Genomic DNA, 21,860 nt, shown 5'->3' on the forward strand with positions numbered 1-21,860 from the left:
GAATCCAAATTGGAAAGTTTATTAAAACATGGAGCAGGGAAACACAAGCTTTAAAATCCAGAAATATGCAAGTTATAAAAGCTTTTACTAGGAAGAATTCTTTATGTGGTCTCAACATGATAGTTTATATATAACGAATACTTAATTCTAAAACACAAATCTTCTTTCCAGTGTTTGCTTAACAAAAAACAGAAAGGAAAACTTCACAAACTAGCTCGACATGAGAATTATTTGATGGCCAATGCATATTAGATGGATAGTGGATATACAAAAGAAATTAGCTATGAATTCTATTCATTAAGAGAGAGAGAAAGAGAGGGAGAATATTCCTCTTCTCTTGTATAAAAACTTTCTTTGTTAAAATGCTTCTAAGGAGTATTCAAATTTTCAATTTTCATTAATGCATGTCATATGACAAAAATAATAATTCTAATTCTTAGGGTCTGTTTGGTTCACAGGAATAGAGGTCTGGAATCGGAATCGTTCATTCCAATTCCAACCATTTGGTTGGGTGGAATCGGAATCTGATTAGCAGAATGAAAATCCCCCATTTGAGGGAATGGCCATACCTGACCCACCCCAAAAATCGGATTCCCATTCCAGCCGGTTGAAACAATAAAAATGAAAATGACAGAAAAACCCCTCAAACCTCCAATTCAAGTTTCCAACCCTCTTTTTCCTTTCTCTCGTCACTTCCTCCTTCAAACCTTCTCTTCGGCGGTTGAACTCTGAAGGTCCGACCTGTCTTACTCCGGCCAGGTGATCATAGATCTCTCTCCTTTCCTCTTCTTCTTCTTCTTCGAAATCCACCCCCCATGCTCTGCTTCCACGCCTCCTCTTCCTCCTTCTTCCATCTTTTTTTTTTTTCTTTCACCAACTGAAATCGTTTTATGTTTCGCAGATCCTTTCCTACTCTATTTGGGATCAATGTACTTCTTCATTGCTACCATTCAAAAGTTCTTCACACCAGTCAATTCAGACAATCGGTGAGTATAGTTTATAGTTGAACTCACAGATTTTTGCACAGTTTTGTATGTAGTTTGTACGCCAAACTTGTTGTTTGAAAGCTCAGAACCATTGCTCGTCTGAAACTTATATTCCTCCCTACCTGGACTTTGAGGTTGCAATTATTATTTTCTTTGCTTGAGGTGTTTACTATTTTATCTAGTATAAACGAATCTTTATATATCAGTAGCTGATTGAAAATCCTAAAAAATATTCGATAATTTTTGTTGGTGATTCTATTTTATCACAGATTTTCGCAGTTTTCATTCTTAATTCCCTTTTCAATTTGGGTGGGGGTGGCCTCACCCATGGATTACTTTCCCTGCAAATGCCTCTTTTATTTAACAAGTTTATTTAAAATTTCTTTGTTGTTACAAAACTATTCCCACTTGACCAATTGTCTTTGGCCAGATCTGAAAAGAAGTGAATCTGGAAATCTAATCCAAGGATATTCCTTCTTAGAACATATGGGGGCAGTAAAATTTGGAGTCAAGAAGGTCACAAGCGTACCCTTGAGAGAAGATAATCTAAGTGGAGAATGCCAAGGAAATCGGGGTAGAGTTACTAATTCTAGAATGGGTGTTTTTGTCATTGCATCTGTGAAAAAGATGATGAATCAGGGACACTCGTCAATAAAAGTGCATGATGTCTTGCCCTTTTTTTAGCTTCCAAATTGCTAAAGTACACACAATTGGAGTTTTGATAGGGTGTTCCTAGCTAAGGTGGTGTTCGGAACTGTATATATTTTGTGGTCCATGGGATTTGGTCTCGTTCAGTTGGGTGTGGACTTCAAAATATCGTATATGGTAAAAAATTGTGGTTTGGTCCTTTCCATGATTGATTGTTGATCCTATGTTTCACTACTCTTTTTGAAACTCTACACATTACCATTAAAAGCTTTTCCGCCGCCCCTGCACCCTGCACCGCTGCAATTCCACACCAGTAAGTTTCTTTCAGCTCACTATTTCTCTGTTTCACATTATCGTTTCTCTGTTTCTCTGTTTCTCTCTCTTTCTGTTTCGCATAGATTCAAACAACCTGATGAATGTTAGCTCATTTCTGCAGACAAATAATGTTAGCTCTTCTTTTTATTATACAAAACTGATGAATGTTAGTTCATTTCTCTCCACCCGCTAGAATGAATGTTAGCTCAGGAAAAACAGGCATCTGCCATAAGACTGTGTTCTTTCCTCTGTCCTCTCCTCCATCCATTGTTCTTCCTTATACTTATTGAGAGCTGATTATCCAAAACATTTTGTATTCCTTGTCATTAGCTCTTTTCTTTGATGTCTTCCTGTCTGAGTCTTTTGATACTTTCCCTTGTATCAGTCAACAAGAAAACTGCATCATGAGAAATAATTAAATCTTAAAGACGTCTGCAATCTTCAACCACACTACCTTCTTCTTGAGCTGTCACTGAGTGTCCAGGCATTGGTATTGCCATTACAATGCCTTGAGCTTCCTGCAAAGTACAGCATAAATGCATGGATTGAGAAATAAACACACTTCCAAATGTTTGGACAGGTCAATGAGCCCAATCGATTTGGGCTTAGACCTATTCATGGGCTGGCCCGGGCTTTCACTCTGCATTAACAGATTTTTCTAAGGCCTGAGCCTGAGCCTAGCCCGACCATCGAGCCTACAACTTGGGCTCGAGCCCAACCCTCATAAAAATCCCGAAGCCTGGGCCTGGGCCCGAGCTCGAAATTTAGCCCATGTTGTTACTACTGCTGAAGCAGCTGAATAGAGAGGGAGAGAGTGAGAGAGAGAAATTATAAAGAAAAAATAAAAAATGTATATATTAAATTATAAATATATATATATATATATATTTCAATGAATATTATATTATTTATATATTTTATATAATATATAAAATACATATTATGTATTTTATAAAATATATAATGCTGAATTGGGCCAGGTCGGGCTTTTTTGACAAATCCCGAGCCCAGCCCATAACACAATCGGGCTTACTGTCTTAGGCCCGAGGTCAGACCCGTGGGCCTAATTACATGACCAAGCCCGACCGGGGTGCAGGCTGGACCGGGCCAGGCCATCGGGCTATCTGGCCCATGAATAGGTCTATTTGGACTCCACACCCGCGCCTTGGCATACTTTACCCCTAGGCCCTCCCTGGATGGCACGAAAAACGCTCCATTTACCAAGACAGGATCTGCTCCTCACAAATGGGCGCTTCACATGCACATCCACCGTGCATTGAGAACATCCCCATGAATAATAACTAAAAATAATAGGAAATGTTCCCAAGGTAGGATGTTTGTGTGAAAAGCCTACGAGGCGCCGGGTGTGAGGAGCAGATCTTGTCTCCAATACCATTATATCGCCCTTCATCCTCCAGTTCCAACTCGTCCACTGTCCACCCGCTTTGTCACCTGCTCCGACCCAACCCACACCACAAAGTGCATGTTAGCAAAAACACGGCAATAGGAGCGCATGGTATCGATAAATCCCTAATATTATAGTCTGTATTACTGTTACTACTATACTCGTAAAAAAATGTAGTGTATTACTACTGTACCTCCTCGGAATCCAGGTTCGACGGCACAATGTTGTGGTTGTCCTGACTGTTTATGGTGGTATTGGCACTACCGCCGATTGCATGCATATATCAGCCACTGCGTGAAATCATTGTTAACATGTGGATGTAGCCACGCCTATACCTGGGCATTTTCTGTATGATCCCCTCACCGACCGAAATGATTGAATGCAATGGTCACTTGCATTCCAATATCCAGTGGCCAAGCAACATTGTATCATTGTGATGGGAAAAATAGTGTTGGAAATGGTAATTCCAGTGGACCCCGTGATGGCATAAATCAGACCATCCGTGCAGTAGGACAGCGAGCAATGATCACTTGCATCCCGATATTCAGCGTATCTCGTTGGGTGGATATCGGAAAGTAAATGTAGCTAAAAAGAGCTTTTGTCAGTCAATTCTTTCGTTAAAAAAAAGATATTTATTTTTTTTAGCCTAATCAAAATCCATTAGAAGATATTGAATACTGAATGAAGAAGCCATCAAAATTGGATGCAAAATTCATGAAATAGAAAACAAGACAATTTGTCTTATCTGGAAATTCAAAATTAATCAACTACTTACAGTGATTCACTGAGTAGATCTTCTACAACAAGAATTGTTTCTGTTCTGATTCTGAAAACTCTAGGTATCATAGTTGATTAAAAAACCAAAATACTAGATCCAAGAAATCTGGAAACAAAAAATCAAAATAAAAGGAAATCAATGAAATAATAATAAAAGAGAAACAATAAGATAAGAAGCAACATTTTTTGAACAAGATGAAAAAAATAGGCAATAATCAATGCATTATAGAGGAATGGTGGAACAACGGCAAGTGAAATAGCGATTCTTACTGTTTAAATGGAGGAAAAAAATGACCAATGATGACAACTAGACGAAGCGGTGACAACAACTGGGATGATCAATGGTGCTGGCAACAGATGGAGGACGGCGACGACAACTCTTCAGCATTTGCGATGATTTGATGTAGCAGCAGCGAAGGCAGAGAAGCAGAACTCCGAGATACGCAGAGGTGATTTTCGGAGGAGAAACGCAGAGATACGCAGAGAACTCAGAGACACACATCAGCGACAGAAGAAAGGCAGAACTCAGCATTCTCTGTCTAAAAGAAATAATGGCATAGAAGAAGAAAGGTGTGGATGAGAAACGCAGAAGTTGATTTTCGGAGAAGTAGAACGAAGTGGAGGGAAACACAGAGGTGATTTTTCGGAGAGGTAGAGTCTGAACCTTTATATCTTCTAGGGGTAATATTGAGATTTTCTATTTTTATCTGCCTACCCTCCACTCGGGAAATCAACTTACCCGAGTCTCACAAGGGTATCATTTACCCGGGGAAGTGATATCCGGGTAAATCAAACTTGCTGTAGACCCCACAATATTTTGAAATCCGAACACAGGTAAATTGATCAATCGATTGTGAACCCACCAAACTTCCCCCCTCCACGGAAAACGACCATGGCCTGAGTGTTTGTCTCTTGGTATTGGCATTTGACAAGGGAGAAAACTTTATCTGAAACAAAGGCACGCACCATTTATAGATAGCAAATTTTGTCATTAATCCTCTTATGTTTCGTTTTATGTACAACTCTGGGAAAAGAGATAAGATAAAAAGACAACGGATAGAGAAAAAAGGTAACACTTCAGAGGGTAAGACTTCCTCCTCTAATCGTTTTCCTTTTCGGGTTTGGGGGGTGGTGGTGTTGGTGACTGGTGAGTCATTAGTGTCATTGGGAATGGGTAAAGTTATCCCTGTTGATAGGGATATTCACAGGTCAGCTTGGATCGCTTTGAGTTATTTTCTTCAACAGACTTGAGTTAGTCAGTTCATTTATTGATCAAACTAAAACTGATGGATCTTAAAGGTGGCAAAATCTACCCAAACATGAAAGGTTGGTTTATCACTGGTTTAATCAGTTTTATATATATCTTAAACTGAAATATCTATATCTAAATATCTATTTATATTTGAGTTTTTTTTAGTTTTTATGTAAAATCAAAATATATTTAAATTAATTAAATTTTTATGCAAAACTGATTTTTTGTCAATGTTATTTAAATTTATATAAAATTAAATTAAATATTGTACCATTATATTATATTTGTATTGGTTTTGCGCTTTTAGTTTTTATCATAAATAACCATTTTTTTTCAAAATTCAAACAAAACACAAATAAAATATATCAACATTTAACATATAGGGCAGGGATTAATTAGTAATTACTTAAACATGTAGGATTGGTTCGGTTTTGTGAAAACCGAAATCGAACCGAATTGTTGGCTTATTTTCTCATACAAACCAAAAACCAACTGGTGGCTTTGAAAAATTGACCAACTTGGATTGGGTCAAGCTGGTTTGGTCGGTTTGACATTTAATGTGAACACCGCTACTTGTTGAGGATTATTGTTGATGGAGAGCATGAAGAATATGAGCAATATTGTTCCCATGCTTAACCTATTCCACCAACAACAAATAAATAAATCTAGGCTAATGACCCAACTTCCTTTACAATATTCATATTTGTTTAATAATCAATGTCAAATGCTTCCTTTCCTTCTACGCAAAGGTTTTTCCGATTTTCAACTTGTTTCAGATTCTAAGGAACTAGCTAAATAGCAAAAGGCATTGCTACTACAATTCTTTGCTTTTTATTAGGGGTGTCTATGAAAAACCAAAAAAACCCAATCAAATCGAGAAACCTGAACCACAAAATGCGGTTAACCGAAGCGATCAATTTGGTTTTGGTTTGGAATTTTCGAAAAATCGAAGGACTGGTTTGGTTTCAATTAACCTACAAAAAAAACGACGGTTAACCGAACCGACCAATATATATATTTATATGTATACTTTATATATATTTTTAATATATGTCATATTTTCTATGTATTATATATAAATATGTATTCATTATATATATAAATATATACTTATATTATATTTATAATGATCTATGTATAGATATATTATATATTTTTAAAATATTTATAATATATTATATATCATTTATTATTTATAATATAATATTATACATATATTTATATAATATATATTATAAATATAAAAAACCAAAAAACCGAATTGGTCAAAAACCAAAACTAGTGGACCGGTTAACCGGTGGTACCGATTTTGTTTTGATTTGGAAAAATGGAAAAACCAGTACCACCGGTTCAGTTTACAAAAAAAGGTCATGGTTCGGTTAACCGAACTGTAGATACCCCTACTTTTTACTCTCATGGTTTATTTATTCAGAGGATTTCCTATCTAATTCATAGTTTAACTGGCCAAAACCAAAATACCTACTTACAAAGTGGCAAAAAGCATAACAAAGGATTGGGGGAGGATGAGGAAGCTTGGGATGCCCATAGTGTTAGTGGGGTTTTGGAGCTCAAAGCAGTTGGGATAGGTGAGATTGGCTTTGCCAAATTTGTTAGTGTCGCTTTTGTTGCAACTGAAGAGGTGACGGAGCTGAGAGGCGACACTAGGGTCATCGAAGATGTCTTCTCCAACAGAGAACTTAGGAAGGTTTTGGAAGATTGTGAGGTGATGGGCGATGGATGTAGTGACGGTGGTGGCAATGAAAATTTTCAACAACTAGGGTTTGCTTTGAAATTTTGAAAAACAATGGAGGGCAAATTGGACATTTAATTTTTTGTTACTATTTAACAATGATGTCAATTGTCTGAAATAGGGAAGGCAATTTTCCCCATCCTCGACAGGTACCGGGGTTCCCCGACCCCATCGGGTCGGGGATGGGGGGTACTTTGGCAAGGTCAGGGTCGGGGATGGGGGCTACCCCTGAATCCCCGATCGAGGGTGGGACGAGGACGGGAAATGCAATCCCCGCCCCGACCCGTCCCCGATTAATATATATAATTATATATATTATATATTATAATAATTATTATTCATTTTTTAAAAGATTAAAACTTGAAAAACACTTAAACAGTAAAAGGCTTGCCAGTTCGTCTTCGATAGAACCCTAGGTTTCTCTTCCTTCGTTAGTTCGTCTTCATCGCCGATTCGTCGACCGCCAACCGTCGTCGTTGACTATTGCCACTCGCCCATCGCTTCAAACATTGAACAGAGGACAGAGATACTCGAGTCTCGACAAAGGACAGAGAAGAGATACTCAAAGAAGAGTTTCAATTCTTTAATCTTCCTTCAACCTTCATCATCGTCGCTGTCGCCTTTCCCTTCAGATTCTCTCTCATCGCCGACCTCAGCTCTCGAAGCGGTCCTCTCTCTCTCATTCTCAGAATCTCAGTCTCTTTGAGACTCAAACTCAGTCTCTAGTTTGTCGGGGATTCGGGTCTCTGACGGAGATGAATTCCCCGTTAGAGTCAAGGATGGAGGGGGGGGGGGATCCCCACTAGGGATCAAGAACAGGGATGGGGTGATTTGGGGGTTGGGGTCAGGGATGGGAAATGTAGTCCCCACCCCGTTGCCATTCCTAGTCTGAAACAGTAGGAATACTTTAATACAATATATAAATAATAAGGGTAGAGTTAGTCAATTAACTAAACTATAAGGATAGTTTAAGAAATTTGCCCTTAATTTTAAGACAAAAATGAATATAAATATAAAAATTACTATAAGATAATAAACTCATATATATTAAAAAGAATATGTAATAACAAGAAAACATATAAATTAGCTATAAAATGAAATAAATTATGTTATATACATACATTATATTTATAGACATAAAATTAAAAAATATATATTTATACCTTTGGGCTTATGCCTCGAACCGCCTGAGGCTAACGAGTTACGCCTCGCCTCTTCGACACCCAAATGCCTCACATCCGCATTTAACCTTTTAAAACCTTACTTTTATATTCATGCAGCTATATTTTCCATTATAGTTAAATTTTTTCCCTTCTTGCAATATTGCTATCTTCCAATTTAGCTCTTTACTTGGTTTCATGGTTATAAAAAGGAATTTGAAACTTAAAAGGAAACAGTTAGATAAATACGATTCGAGCGGACTCAAACGAAGCTTTACGCAATTCAGTTTGGGCTTGGATTGGGGTAGGCCCAAGCCCGACCCGTACGGGCGGAACGCTCAGCGCAATCCCGGTCCCCGGATTTGATACTGCATCTGTATGCCACTATGCCAACGTTTGCCTCATAACTAGGGCACGGTTGGGTTCAACAGTTTTCTCCTTCCCGATCTGAAACAAAAACAGTATAAATCCGTGAAGCGCCAAGTCAAACCCCGCCAACTCCTTGAGGGCTTAAACCTGTAAGTTCTATAAACATCTTCTTTTAATCTCGTGCGATGTTTGGTTTTCGCTGCAAAAGACTAATCATCCAGCTACGGAGCAATGGGGAACTTCTCAAGTATCTTCAAAATCCATTTTCTAAATCCATTTCCAACATCTCAAATTCTGCAAACGACTCCTCTTTTACGGTTTCTTACCTAGTAAACACTTGTGGGTTCTCACCAGAAACAGCCCTTTCACTTGCGGAGAAAGTCCACTTGGAAGACGGGAAGAAACCAGACTCAGTCCTCAAATTATTTGAAAAGCATGGGTTCACCAAAACCCAGATCGCAGAACTCATTTCTAAGCGCCCATCATTACTCTTGGCCGATCCAGTAAAAACCCTTGAGCCCAAAATTCGGTCTCTCAGTCAAGTAGGATTGTCAGGCCCCGACGTTGCTAGGATACTCTCTTCTTCAGCCGTTTACATTTTTTCAAGGAGCTTAGAGAAGCAAATCCTCCCTATGCTAGATTTTCTCAAGACTTTACTTCGTACAGAGAAAAACATCGCCGTAGTCATTAATCGTTTCACTTGGATTTTCCAATATAATGTCCTAGAAGCATTAAAACCCAAAATTTCGATCTTGCGTGATTATGGTGTTCCCGAATCCAATATCTCAAAAATGTTCATGTTGTTGCCTCGTATAATAACTCTGAGTAGCGATCGGTTTAAAGAGTTGGTCAAGGAGATCAGTGAAATGGGTTTCGACCCCTCAAGTACAATGTTTATCAAAGCAGTTAATGTCAAAGCAGGGATGAATAAAGCTAAATGGGAATCTAAATTTGATGTCTATAGGAGCTTTGGTTGGTCTGATGGTGATATTCTTTTGATGTTCAAAAGGAACCCCTACTGCTTTGCTATCTCGGAGAAGAATATCAGGAGTAAGTTGGATTACTTCATGAACAAATTGAACCTGGACCCGGCAGTTCTTTCTAGAAACGTGCCGCTATTTGGGCTTAGCTTGGAGAACAGGGTTATTCCAAGGTTGTCTGTAATTCAGGTTCTGCTCTCCAAGGGATTGATCAAGGAGGATTTAAGCATTGCAACTGTCTTAATACTACCTGATGTGAAGTTTTTAGAGAAGTTTGTGATGAAGTACCTGGATGAGGCTAGTGATTTATTGAAGGTGTACCGAGGTAAAATATGATTTTTGTGGTTCCAAAAATGTTTGGACGGAAAATTTGTAGAATGTTAATTCACAAATGAAGCAGGGTCTATGATTTTTTATTCGCAGCTTTTTTTTTTTGTAACTTACTGTATATCTTGTTTTGGTAGAGCTTGCTTTCTTTAGATACAGCTAGTAGTCTAGTACTGATATTCATGAGTGATATTCTTAGAAGAATTCCAGAAAATGCATTAACAAGAAGACAAAAATATCAAAAGATTTAAGATAGTTAGCTACCATTTAAATATTTTCATTCATTATTTACCAATTTCATGACTATCATCTTGAGATGTCTGAAGGTGGAGTGATCACATCGATTTGTCAGAGGCAAAATTCACATTTTTTGGACAAGAAGGCTGCATTGTTTGGACCACTATTGCATGAACTCTCCTAAATGGATGAGCCATTGGTGTCAACCATGTGGCAGACACCAACACTTCATGGATTGTTGAGGGGCACTTAAATGTGGCAGTTTTCATTCTTTCATTGCTTATTTAATATAAATGAACTGGTAATGTATGCATTGAATGCTACTTTTCCTATGAAATATTATCAAGTAACAAAGGTAAGCTTTTGATATTTTTTCCTGTGGGATTACAATGTTAAATTCAACAAAAGTTGAAAAATATAATGTTAGAATTCAACAAAATATGGAGTATTTTAATAGTTTATACTTGTCCATGTCCATGCAACACTTATTTGGACCAACTGGCTCTCTAGATGCTCCTTTATCCTTTATCTGAATTAATGTTCATTTCACTTTTCACCATCTATGCATATGATCTTCAAGGAACTTGGGAGATGCCATCACAAGCTTAATTAATTCAAGTGGAGAAATTTGTAGTAGTATTAGGATGGCAACATTTCTCTAATAGGATTATCTTATTATGGCATCAAGAGAGACCATGAGAGTAGCATTAAGGTTCAAAGTGTTGATATGATGCGCCTGTGTTGTATCTTTTGTTTGCCAATGTGCTATATTTCTTGGCCCCCAATATGCCAAATACAAGGAATCAGGACATCTGGCCATTTTTAGAGGTTAATATCCTCCTGGAGGTGTCTTTACTCAATTCTTGAACTTATTTTTTCTAAGGTTTTTTCCCCTTCTGTTTGAAAGTGTATTGATACTTAACCAAGAGTAGCATGAGTGAAAGCATTAGTAGGGTGAGATTCTGTGACAAAATGTTCTTAGTATGTTTCAGGAGAGTCCATGGAAGCTTGGGGAAAATTGAAGACTTTGTGAAGGCATTCATATCAAGAATTTGGGTTGAATGACTCAGGAGTTTTATGATTGTTATGAAATTACTACTTATACATCTTTGATCACCAGCCAATTTAGAGATTCTGATCATGAATAGACTCTTGATGGAAAGTAACACCATATAAATGAAAACTATAAGAACATCAATGGTTGAACTTGGTGTCCAGGGGCATTTCACGTATGACCTATTGGCTGGTTAGAGATTTATCATGGTTGCGTCTATTTTAAAATGAAATATTGGAGAAAGATGGATGTGCATTCTTTTTTGTGCCTGCCCTATCTTTTACTCCAGAGTGGCACATGTAGAATATCAAATCAAGTTCTAATTGACAAAAAAAAGGCCTCGAGAGGGATATATGGAAAATGATGGCAGGGCTTGCATTATCTTGTACTTGCAGTGCAGTGCTTCAAGTTCTGAGCTAACTTAGAAAAATATCCTATAAACTTGTTGGCTTTCAACTACTCTTGGTGGTATTTAATGATACTTTGCATATTAAATTCCATTTGGTTGAATGACTTATGGTTTTGGTCAGAACTCAACACAGTATTAAAGTGCATCTTTTTGGAAACAAAATTTCATGAATATGATCACTTTGGATGATACAATGCATACTAAAATAGTGAGAAACCTAAATCACCTTTAACAGCACACCCCAAGCAAATACTTTTATATATGGTAGATACAATTCATTTGATGGGCTTGCTTGACTAAGCATACCCCCCCCCCCCCCCCCCTATCAATTTCTTTTCTTTTTGTCAAATAACAAACAAGAGATCAGGTTTTAGGTGAGACAGTGTAAATACACGGGATAGTTATTTTTTGTTTATAAAATTAGGATAGTTACTTTTGTCCAATCTTTTTTTATCCTGCTTTGAAAATCTTTTAGGTGAACCCTATGGCCTTGGTGGTGGGAAAACTTGGGAAATCCAACAGGACTTCTGGAAGGTCAGAAGGATGAATTCAAGTTTTCTATGGTTGACATAGAAATACTGTACCATTCAAAATGAACAGATTGGTTGGGGTTTGTTATTTGAAGACTATAAACGATTTGGATTGGAGACCAAGAGAAGAGAGAACTCAATGTTACCTCTTCTGTTACTTTGGTTTAATAAATCATAATAAGGAAGAGATTGAGGAGGATGTCACCCATAGAATCAGTGGAGAATGGGCAAAATGAAGGGTTGCATTTAAAGTCTTACGTGATAGGTAAATGCCACATACACTTAAAGGAAAATTTATTAAACAGTTGTTAGACTAGCAATATTGTATGGAGCAAACTGTTGAGTAGTCAAGAAACACCATGTCCACAAGATGAATGTGACAGAAATACAAATGTTGAGATTGATAAGCTGAAGACCTAGAAAGGAGTCAAGGACCAAGGCAGGTGGGTCCCCCCTTACAAATGTGACAGAAATACCATTTACTGATTTCTTGTTGATTTACTAAAAGCATTTGGGAATGGTGTACTTCTTTGTTTGTGTGCAGGTGGGCCCCCCCTTTGAATTTGCAGAGTTTATTCAGGTTCATGCCTAGTCGGCCAACAAAAAGGGCCAAGGCTATGTGGAGATGTATGAGGGTTGCAGTATGCTGGACTGTTTGGGAGGAGAGGAACTCACGGATATTCTCAGAAAATAGAGAACCTTGGAAGTAATATTGGAGGTAATCCTTATTAGGGTGATACATTGGTTGAAGACTTTGGCCTTGCTTGCAGACTTCTTAGTAGATGAGATGGTAAAAAACTGGAAGGAAATTGCAGAATTAGCCTCAGCTAAGAAGGCATCACTCTCTTGCTGGAGTCCCCCATGTAATGGCTTTCTTAAACTAAATTTTGATGGCAACAGTATGGGTAATCCAGATCCATCTAGAATAGGGGGAGCAATAAGAGATGAACATGAAAATCTGTTAGCTATGTTTTCAGGACCAATTGGGGAAGGAGACTCCTTGAGGGTTGAGATTCTTGCAGCCCTTGAAGGGGTTCGAAGAGCCAAGGATATGCAAATTAGAAAGCTGATTATTGAAGGAGATTCTGAAGTGGTGGTGAACTGGTTAAAAGAAGATAACTCAAGGATATGGAAGTATAGCAATGAAAAACGAAAATTTAAGTGGTTGGCTAAGGATGTTGAAATTCAGTACAAATGGGTTAAGAAAAGTGCAAACTCACTGGCAGATGGTTTAGCTAGGCAAGGGGTTAATAGAATCTCTTTGTTTTGGGCATTATTGTAATTGTATTTTCTGCTCACAGATTGTTATAGGGAGCTAAGATTGTTTAGCCCCCTTGCTTTGTAATTCTTCTTAATTTTAATGAATACATTTCACAGTTATTGATCAAAAAAAAAAAAAAGAGGAGTCAAGGACAGAATCAAATAAAGTCATTTAAAGGAACCTAGGTGTAGCTCTAACAGGTGGTAAAATGAGAGAAAGTAGACTAAGATAGTTTGATCGCATGCATAGAAGACCATCTACAACACCTGTAAGAAATGGTCTATTACAAGTTGAAGGGGCTAGAAGAGCTAGGGGCAGACCGAAAAGGACCTCGGTTGAGGAAGTAACTACTAGGAAATGATTTAAGTGCTCATAATTTAAGAATGGATATGGCACTGAATAGAATGAAATAGCAAAATAGGATTCATGTAGCTGACCCCATATAGTTGGGACTTGGGACAAAGCTTAGATGATGATGATGATGATGATGACAATGACAATGACAATGAGATGCTTTCCTAAAGAAAGGGAGGCTTTGTGGCATGGTTTTCAAACTGGATCGGATCGGATGGTTGGACCTGAAAAACCGGGAACCGGTCCTGACCGGTTCCGTTTTTCCCCAAAACCATTGAGTTTGGTCAGAAAACCGCTGAACCGGCTGGTTAACCGTTTGAACGGTTTTGACTGTTTTTCATTTTTTTTTTGTCAGAACAGGCCGACCATTTGACCCGATAACTGGATTCCTGACCGGTTCGGTTGCTGGGTCGGTTTTAAAAACCATGCTTTGTGGCATTTGGTCATCAAGAGAATTTATGGGCTGCATCCAAATGGGTGGTTTGGGATTGGCTAGAAATGCCAATGCAAAAATCCCATGGAAAACAATTTTGACATTACTTCCTACTTTCCAGCAACACATAAGATATGATGCAATATCTGGACAGCAGGTGAAATTTTGGAAGGATACTTGGTGGGGAGCTCTCCTTTTTGCCAATCCTTCCCAAGAATTCAACTTATCCAATGCCAAGAACAAACCCGTTGCTGATTTGATTACCTTTTGATAGGATGGGTCTGGTTTGGAATTTGGGTTTGAGGTGATCTCTGAGAGACAATGAAACGAATGAGCTGATTCCCTTGCTTAACACACTTCAGGATATTTCCTTTGGGTTTGGATGAGAGGGTGTGGACTCTGACTGCCAATGACAACTTTACTTGCGCTTCCTTTTTCAAAACCTTACTCCCTCAAACGATAAGCCAACCTCCCTGCTAAAGAGCTGTGGTCTAGCCCAATTCTCCCTAAAGTGAAGATTTTTGTTTGGAGGCAGCCAAGCAAATCATAAACATTTGTGAAAGACTCCAAAGGAAGTAGGAAAACTGGTCAATTTCCTTCCAATAAAAACAATCCAGTCAATTTCTCCTCATGTGTGTGTCCTCTGCGGCTCTGCCTAAAGAATGGGGGAAAATATTAACTACCTCTTTTTGCATTACTCCTATGCTTCATGGGTGTGGCAGCACTTGCTTTCTTTGGTTGGAAGAGATTGGGTAGCATCTCCTGATGTGGCAGATTTGTTTAAATCAGAAATGATGAATGGTTCCACTTGAAGGCAAAGATTCATAGTATTATGCACGTGAGTCATGGAGCGGTCTTGTGGGGTCTGTGGTGTGAAAGAAATGCTAGGATATTTGAAGAAAAACACAACTGGATTGAGGATTTGATTGAACTTATAACATTAAGAGGCGGGCATTGAGCCATCATTTTTTAAAGAATTTTTTGGTGTATCTCAATGATTTATTGAGAGGATGGAATATTGTAGCTGGTTTTCAAATTAGTAATCCCTGAAGGCTGATGATTTGGTCTCCACCAACAGTGGGGGGGGGGGGGGGGGGGGTTATAAATTGAATTTGACAGGTGCTGCTTTGGTAATATGGGGATGTCTGGAGTGGGGGTTGTAGTTAGGGTTAGGGACCATCAAGACAATATTATCATCGTTTTTTTTTTTGGGGTTCAATTGGAGTTGGAAACTCCCAAAGGGCAGAATTGATGGCTTTAATTCAAGGTTTAAAACTTTTGATGATGCAGGGCTGGTGGAACGTGGAAGTGGAGGGTGATTGCCAAACAGTTGTAGGTTGGATGAAATCCCAAAATCAGTCTCCAAGGCAGTTCTGGGGGTGTTTGCCTGAAGGATGATAGATGGCGGTGCTATATAAGAGGTTGAGAATGGGAGGGTAGGATGGTGAGGAAGGTTAAAGTTGTACAGCGACAGGGCTTACACAAGTGTCTGCGGGAAACACCTGTTCTGGGAACTCAGCATTCCCACTATAATGCCTTACCTCTCCAGTTTTATCCATGCACTGGTTACTTATGGAAAGTCTTTGGAGGTCTCTCATCACTAGGTACCCAACTCCATGTACTTACACTAGGTTCTAGTTCAAACATCCCATTCAACTGGATTCCTAGGAGTGCCAATACATTAGTGGATTCTTGGGCAAGAGCTGGGGTTGGGAGAGATTCTCTTGAATGGGGTTGCCCTGGACCAGGCTGTAAATTGTAATAGTTTTTACCTATCTCATTACTTTTTAGGCTTCTGTTGATGGAAGCTGTTTATACTCTTTGGCCTTCTGCCCCTTTGTTTAGTGCATCTAGGTTTTGTTTCTGTTTAATGAATTAAATTCAATTATTTATAAAAAAAGGTGCTTCCCTGTTGCACAAGTGGTTCTAGCAATATTGCTTTTGGCCAGAGAACCTTTGGAAAACATTGAAAACATGGTGTCAGAAACATGCCCAGGTGAGCTAAGGACTTTCTATGAATATTCTGTGGACAGGTATGGAGAAGGTGTTGACACAATTCATTTAAAAGGATTGTCTGCATTCCGGTTGATGGGTATCAAATTCTGGAGAGATCACTGAGGTGATATAGTCTATCTAATGGAGCTGCTCCTGTTCCTTTTTCTTTTTTTTCTTGTGAATTGTGATGTGGCTGACGATAACACTAAGTAGAAAGGGTGATGCATAAATTTTCATTAAATTTCAACGTTGGGAGATCAATGCAGTGATTTCTTAGTACTGAAAATTGAGTTCATTCACCATCTCAAAGGTCGACAAGATTCAAGAGTTTGTTTATAGAACAATTCAGATTCTCATTTAAATCCTTCCTCCAACGAGTTGTACTGAAGGGCTGACAGATTAAGTCCTTCCTCCTACAGGTTCCACAATAGATAGATTTCATGCTGTGGACAGTAACTCTGGTAGAGGCGCAATTGCAGATATCATGATGCGCCCCATGCCTCTACACGCAACTCTGGAAGATGCGCAATCACATGATCCAAGCTCATGAACAAACTTAACTAGCTTGGCTAATTGATAAAATAACATTACTTGTACTGATAAAAAAAATAACATTACTTGTAATTAACCCCTAAAGGGACCATTACTTGGTAAAATGATAAAATCTAGGTCTGTCAAGCGTAAAAATGCATGTTAGTCTTGGAGCAGTTACATGGTACAAAAAATTGCCAAAGGTTAGGATAGTATCCAGTCCACCCCTCCCATGTCCCTAGATGGCTGGGAGCCTGGGACCAACATTGGGTAATGGCTTTTTACTTATATTTAACCATAAAAGCAAATTTGTAAAATTGATGGACCAAGTGTAATTTTGATTTTTGAGAGGCATAAAAAGCACATTTTAAGACACTTTGCAATACTAATAAATAAAGGGGTGCCAAGAATATAATTTTTATTTAGTCTCTCGAGTCTTGGCTGTGGCAATGCTTTGGAGTGGTGATTTTACTGGAATACCCGATTTTTGCTACTTCATGACCCGCAACAAGCCAAACCTGCTAGCTAAAGCTATGTTTTGCTTCATAAACCTTATACATGCTTTCCTTCAAAGTTCAAACCAAACGTAGGGTAATAGAAACTTCATTTGTTACTAATAATCCCCACCAAACCGGATCGCTAAAGCTATGAACAAAAAGTGCATGAACATGCATTTCCCCTGAATCAGAGATGAGCTTGAAATTGAAGATGGGAAATAAATCATTCCTATGGCCATAGCCATATTTATTCCATGGTGTTTGGAAGTGTGGGCGTTTTTTGGGATCGATTTTTAAGAAAAAACGTCCATGCTTCTAAGACCCGTTTTTCACAAAAAAATACTTCCGCCACGTAGGCAGTGAGCAATATACTATGCCGTTTTGTAACAAGTGTTCTCTTCGCCGCGCCATTAAGTGCCAACCATCGTGCCTACAGCCGCCACTCCAGTGTCCAAGTGTGTGTCATGGGTGGGCTATGCATGTACTTTTATATTGGGGATTGTTAATGGCATTATTATAATACTGTAGTATGATTTTTCACCTTTTTGATGTTTCTTATTGTCACTCCCCAAAAAGGTTAACGTACTCTTTGAGGGGAGGTAGGTAGTTGGGTGAACTCATAAGCGTGTAAAGGTTAAGCACGAGATCCCCTCGACACTATACTGTGTGTTTGTGCTTACCACTGATTATTGCAATACAAATAGCCTTTTGCTAATTCGTGTGCCATCTTGTTGCCTTTTTGTGTGTATACTGTATGTTTGTGCTTACCACTGATTATTGCAATACAAATAGCCTTTTGCTAATTCGTGTGCCATATTGTTGCCTTTTTGTGTGTATTTGCTTTGTTGTGTAGGCTTACTTGCCCTTTCGAGTGCCGCATGGGGCCCCAACGATTATCCCCGTGACAGTTGGTATCAGAGCAGGAGCTCCTTTTAAGCCATTTCACCCGCGACGCGAGTGACAGCATGAAGCACAATAGGGACATCGTGGAGGAGATCGAGCATGGACTCTCCACAGCCCATGAGGCCGATGATGCGTCTGACGACGACATCGGCAAGGACAAGGCACCGAAGCCTAGCAAACGTGAGAAATCTTCCAACAAGCATGCAGCCATTGAGTTGCGCATGTTGCGTTGCGAAGCCACCGTAGGTGAGATGCGAGACTCGATAGACGAGCTGCATCAAAACATGGAAGCCAATTGAAGGTCGCTTGAGTGGAGTCGTGGACGAGGTCTGGGACATAATCAATGGCACGCTCAAGCAAATTTGCAGCACTGCGCGCCAACAAGAAGCAAGCTCCTCCAACTCGTAGGTCCAAGACAGGCTTGACAGTTTTCAAGCCCAGCTCGATGAGATGAAGAAAGAGTGGGCAACGTGGAGAAGAAGCACCTCCACATCAATGGTTGTCCAGGCCCAACTAAATGAAATGAGAGCGGAGTGGGCCTCAATGAAGTCCGCCGCATGTGCCTCCTCCGACACCCAAGCTCAATTAGAGGAAGTCAAAGCAGAATGTGCAATCCTGAAGAGGGTCGTCGCTAATCCAGCCAGCACTTCATTTGCACATACTCCCTCCCGCATCAAGATTAGGGAGTCAACTCCCTATTTGGGTACCCGCAATGCACGAGAGCTCGACAACTTCATGTGGCAAATGGAGCAGTACCTTGCTGCCACCAATGTGATTGATGAAATGACTTAGGTGCGTACTGCTACTATGTATTTGATTGATGTCGCTATGTTGTGGTGGTGCAGAAGGTGTGTTGATATAGAACGTGGTACGTGTGTTATCCGTACCTGGGCTGACTTTAAAAGAGAGCTGAAGAGACAGTTCTACCCAGAGAACGTGGAATACCTCGCTCGTCGTAAGATGAAGACTCTCAAGCACGACGACTCCCTCCATGACTATGTTAAAGAGTTTTCAACCCTCACATTAGAAGTCACCGATATGTCAGACAAGGACTTATTGTTCAACTTCATGGATGGCCTAAAGCCTTGGGCCGAGCTCGAGCTCCAATGACACAATGTTCAGGACCTTGCCTCCACCATGGCCGTGGCCGAACAACTTAGTGATCGAAGACTGTCGAATGACGAAGGAAGCAGACCAGCCAGTCCGCGTACCACACATTCGAGTGGGGGAGATAGACAACCAAGTCCCCCGAAGGAGAAGCCACCCTTCAACCACAAACCAGTCGAGCACCACAAAGGGAAGCAGCCACAAGGAAGTCAAAGTTACTACAACAACAGATATCAAGGGAGACCAAGCCGTCCTCCCATTTGCTACATTTGTGGGGAGGAACACTTCACCAGGAATTGCCCAAAGCGAGCAAAGCTGAATGCCCTCATTGCCAAGCTAAGTGATGATGAGTAGAGTGATGGGGAATGGAGTACCCAGGTGCCAAGAGTGGGCGCCGTTCAACTTTTTAATGCCATGATGAAGAAAGGGGCTACCTCCAAACAGCCCTCCTCAGTCAAGAGAGGATTGAGGTGTGTTGATGTAACCATTGGCGGGAGGCCAACCAGGGCCCTAGTTGAAACAGGGGCCACTCACAACTTCATATCCATTGCAGAGGCCAAGAGACTTAATTTGGTTGTTTCCAAAGAGCCTGGCTGGCTCAAAGTAGTTAACACAGGTGCCAAACCTACTGAAGGCATGGCTCGCCGAGTAATACTACAACTCGACACCTAGGGTGGAGAGATTGACCTCTTCGTCGTCCACATAGATGATTTTGATACTGTCCTCGGAATGGACTTCATGATACAGGCAAAAGCGGCATCGGCGCCTCACCTTGACACCCTGATGATCTTGGGCGAGTAGTCACCTTGCATGGTCAACATGATCGCCACAGCCAGCACCAAGAAGAAGCAAGTCTTTGCCTTGCAACTCCAACACCACCTTCAACCATTGATGGCAGAGAGATCTACAACCACCACCAGTGCAACCAGAAGTGATCGTAGCAACTCCAAGAAGAAGTCAGTGCCAGCACCAGCGTCAGTGCCAATGCTGCCACAACAACAGCAGCAGAAGCCACCTTTGCAGCAGAAGCCGCACACCCCCACAACTGGTGGGCCCAACAGAAGACCCAAGGCCGTGTCAAACTTTGCCCACATCTACTACCACAACCACCGGGGAGAGCGAGTGCCACCCAAGCCATTTAGGGACCACATTCACATCATCCCTCAAGCGAAATACTGTAGTAGCCCTGTGAGCCACCCTTGGGGAAAAATGCATGGGAACCAACACCCTAACAATTCAAAATACCATTTTGACCTAGCCTTGGCCTCCAATTTTCCTACCACCATCATGAACCATTCAAAATCCTACCTTGAAGCAGCTAGGCAGGGACTTAACTTAGGGACTAGCCATAGGTTTTCTCACCATCAAGAACATCCACTAGCCATCTACCCAACCTCCTATTTGGGCCTTGGAAGAAACCTTGTTCGTGGAGCAGTCAAAGAACCTTCCTTCACCAACAACAAGTTCAAGCCTCAAGCAGAAGCTAGTCATCGAGGACGAAGACTGAATTGAGTGGGGGAGACTGTAACAAGTGTTCTCTTCACTGCGCCATCAAGTGCCAACCATCGTGCCTACAGCCGCCACTCCAGTGTCCAAGTGTGTGTCATGGGTGGGCTATGCATGTACTATTGTATTGGGGATTGCCAATGGCATTATTGTAATACTGTAGTATGATTTTTCACCTTTTTGATGTTTCTTATTGTCACTCCCCAAAAAGGTTAACGTACTCTTTGAAGGGAGGTAGGTAGTCAAGTGAGCTCATAAGCATGTAAAGGTTAAGCACGAGATCCCCTCGACACTATACTGTGTGCTTGTGCTTACCACTGATTATTGCAATACAAATAGCCTTTTGCTAATTCGTATGCCATCTTGTTGCCTTTTTGTGTGTATTTGCTTTGTTGTGTAGGCTTATTTGCCCTTTCGAGTGCCGCACGGGGCCTCAACGATTACCCCCGTGACAGTTTGGCAGGGTGATTTTCATCACCGTTTTTCATGTATGTGCTGACAGGTAAGCATCACATAGGATATACATCAGTCAACTGTTGGGGGAAACGGTTCACCGATGTGCATTTCATGCATTGGTGGGGTCCCGATTTTTGAGGCATGCCTGATTTTTTAATAATCGGCTGAACAAACAATGAGATACATGGGAGTTTGTTGAAATGCCTATGTGGATCCAACATGGCACCATTTTTTTGAAACACGGCCACGGTTCCAAACATCCCCTTTGTTGCAGTCGAGGTTTGAAGTATTGATCCTGCGTAGTGAGAGTTTTCAACAAGCATTACTCTTTTTTTTTTTTTACTTGATATTTCACATATATGAATGTTAATGATGGAATTGGATCTGTTATAAGATATCCCCCCATGAATGACAAGGGAAATCCAGGCTCATTAGGATGGGGCTGATGGGCTTTGACATTTTAAACTATTCACAATGCCTCCCAACCACACATTGGGAACATCTCCTATATTGTGTTGTTATCCATAGGGAAATGTTCCTAATACACGTTGGGATAGGGCTGTGGGGTTGGTGTGAAGTGTGCTCTGTGAGCAACAAACCTCGATTCCCTTTATATTA

The 21,860-nt window shown here is 40.2% G+C and overlaps 1 protein-coding gene and 2 long non-coding RNA genes across 7 annotated transcripts; 2 read left to right on the top strand and 1 right to left on the bottom strand.

Moving 5' to 3' along the window:
- On the top strand, positions 1–1,556 carry LOC104606721 (uncharacterized). The gene is made up of 3 exons (XR_736813.3): positions 1–759; positions 902–986; positions 1,417–1,556. It is a non-coding gene; the product is annotated as an uncharacterized LOC104606721 (long non-coding RNA).
- A 1,706-nt stretch (positions 1,557–3,262) lies between these two features.
- LOC104606722 (uncharacterized) lies at positions 3,263–5,498 on the bottom strand. Its single transcript, XR_736815.3, has 4 exons — positions 4,402–5,498; positions 4,130–4,237; positions 3,548–3,939; positions 3,263–3,401 (listed from the first exon to the last, which is right to left on the bottom strand). It is a non-coding gene; the product is annotated as an uncharacterized LOC104606722 (long non-coding RNA).
- A 3,025-nt stretch (positions 5,499–8,523) lies between these two features.
- Positions 8,524–21,099, top strand: LOC104606723 (transcription termination factor MTERF15, mitochondrial-like). 5 transcript variants are annotated; one of them, XM_088888852.1, is made up of 2 exons: positions 8,524–9,967; positions 16,662–16,898. In XM_088888852.1, exons 1-2 carry the CDS (start codon positions 8,848–8,850, stop codon positions 16,790–16,792), a joined length of 1,251 nt encoding a protein of 416 aa, XP_088744978.1. In that variant the 5' UTR covers positions 8,524–8,847; the 3' UTR covers positions 16,793–16,898. The 5 variants fall into 5 exon arrangements, with proteins under 5 accessions (XP_088744978.1, XP_088744980.1, XP_088744979.1 ...); XM_088888854.1 differs by lacking the exon at positions 16,662–16,898 and adding an exon at positions 18,124–21,099 and having other exon boundaries at positions 8,525–9,967; XM_088888853.1 differs by lacking the exon at positions 16,662–16,898 and adding an exon at positions 10,296–10,527 and having other exon boundaries at positions 8,525–9,967.
- Positions 21,100–21,860: the final 761 nt, after the last annotated feature.

The sequence above is a fragment of the Nelumbo nucifera genome, chromosome 5 (genome assembly GCF_055504915.1).
Source record: "Nelumbo nucifera cultivar China Antique chromosome 5, China Antique-T2T, whole genome shotgun sequence".
NCBI classification, from domain to species: Eukaryota; Viridiplantae; Streptophyta; class Magnoliopsida; order Proteales; family Nelumbonaceae; genus Nelumbo; species Nelumbo nucifera.

Coding starts and splice junctions, on each gene's coding strand:
- LOC104606723 (XM_088888852.1), top strand. CDS start 8,848: ATGTTTGGTTTTCGCTGCAAAAGACTAATCATCCAGCTACGGAGCAAT. Junction 9,968..16,661: donor TTTATTGAAGGTGTACCGAG/GTAAAATATGAT, acceptor TTCCTCCTACAG/GTTCCACAATAGATAGATTT.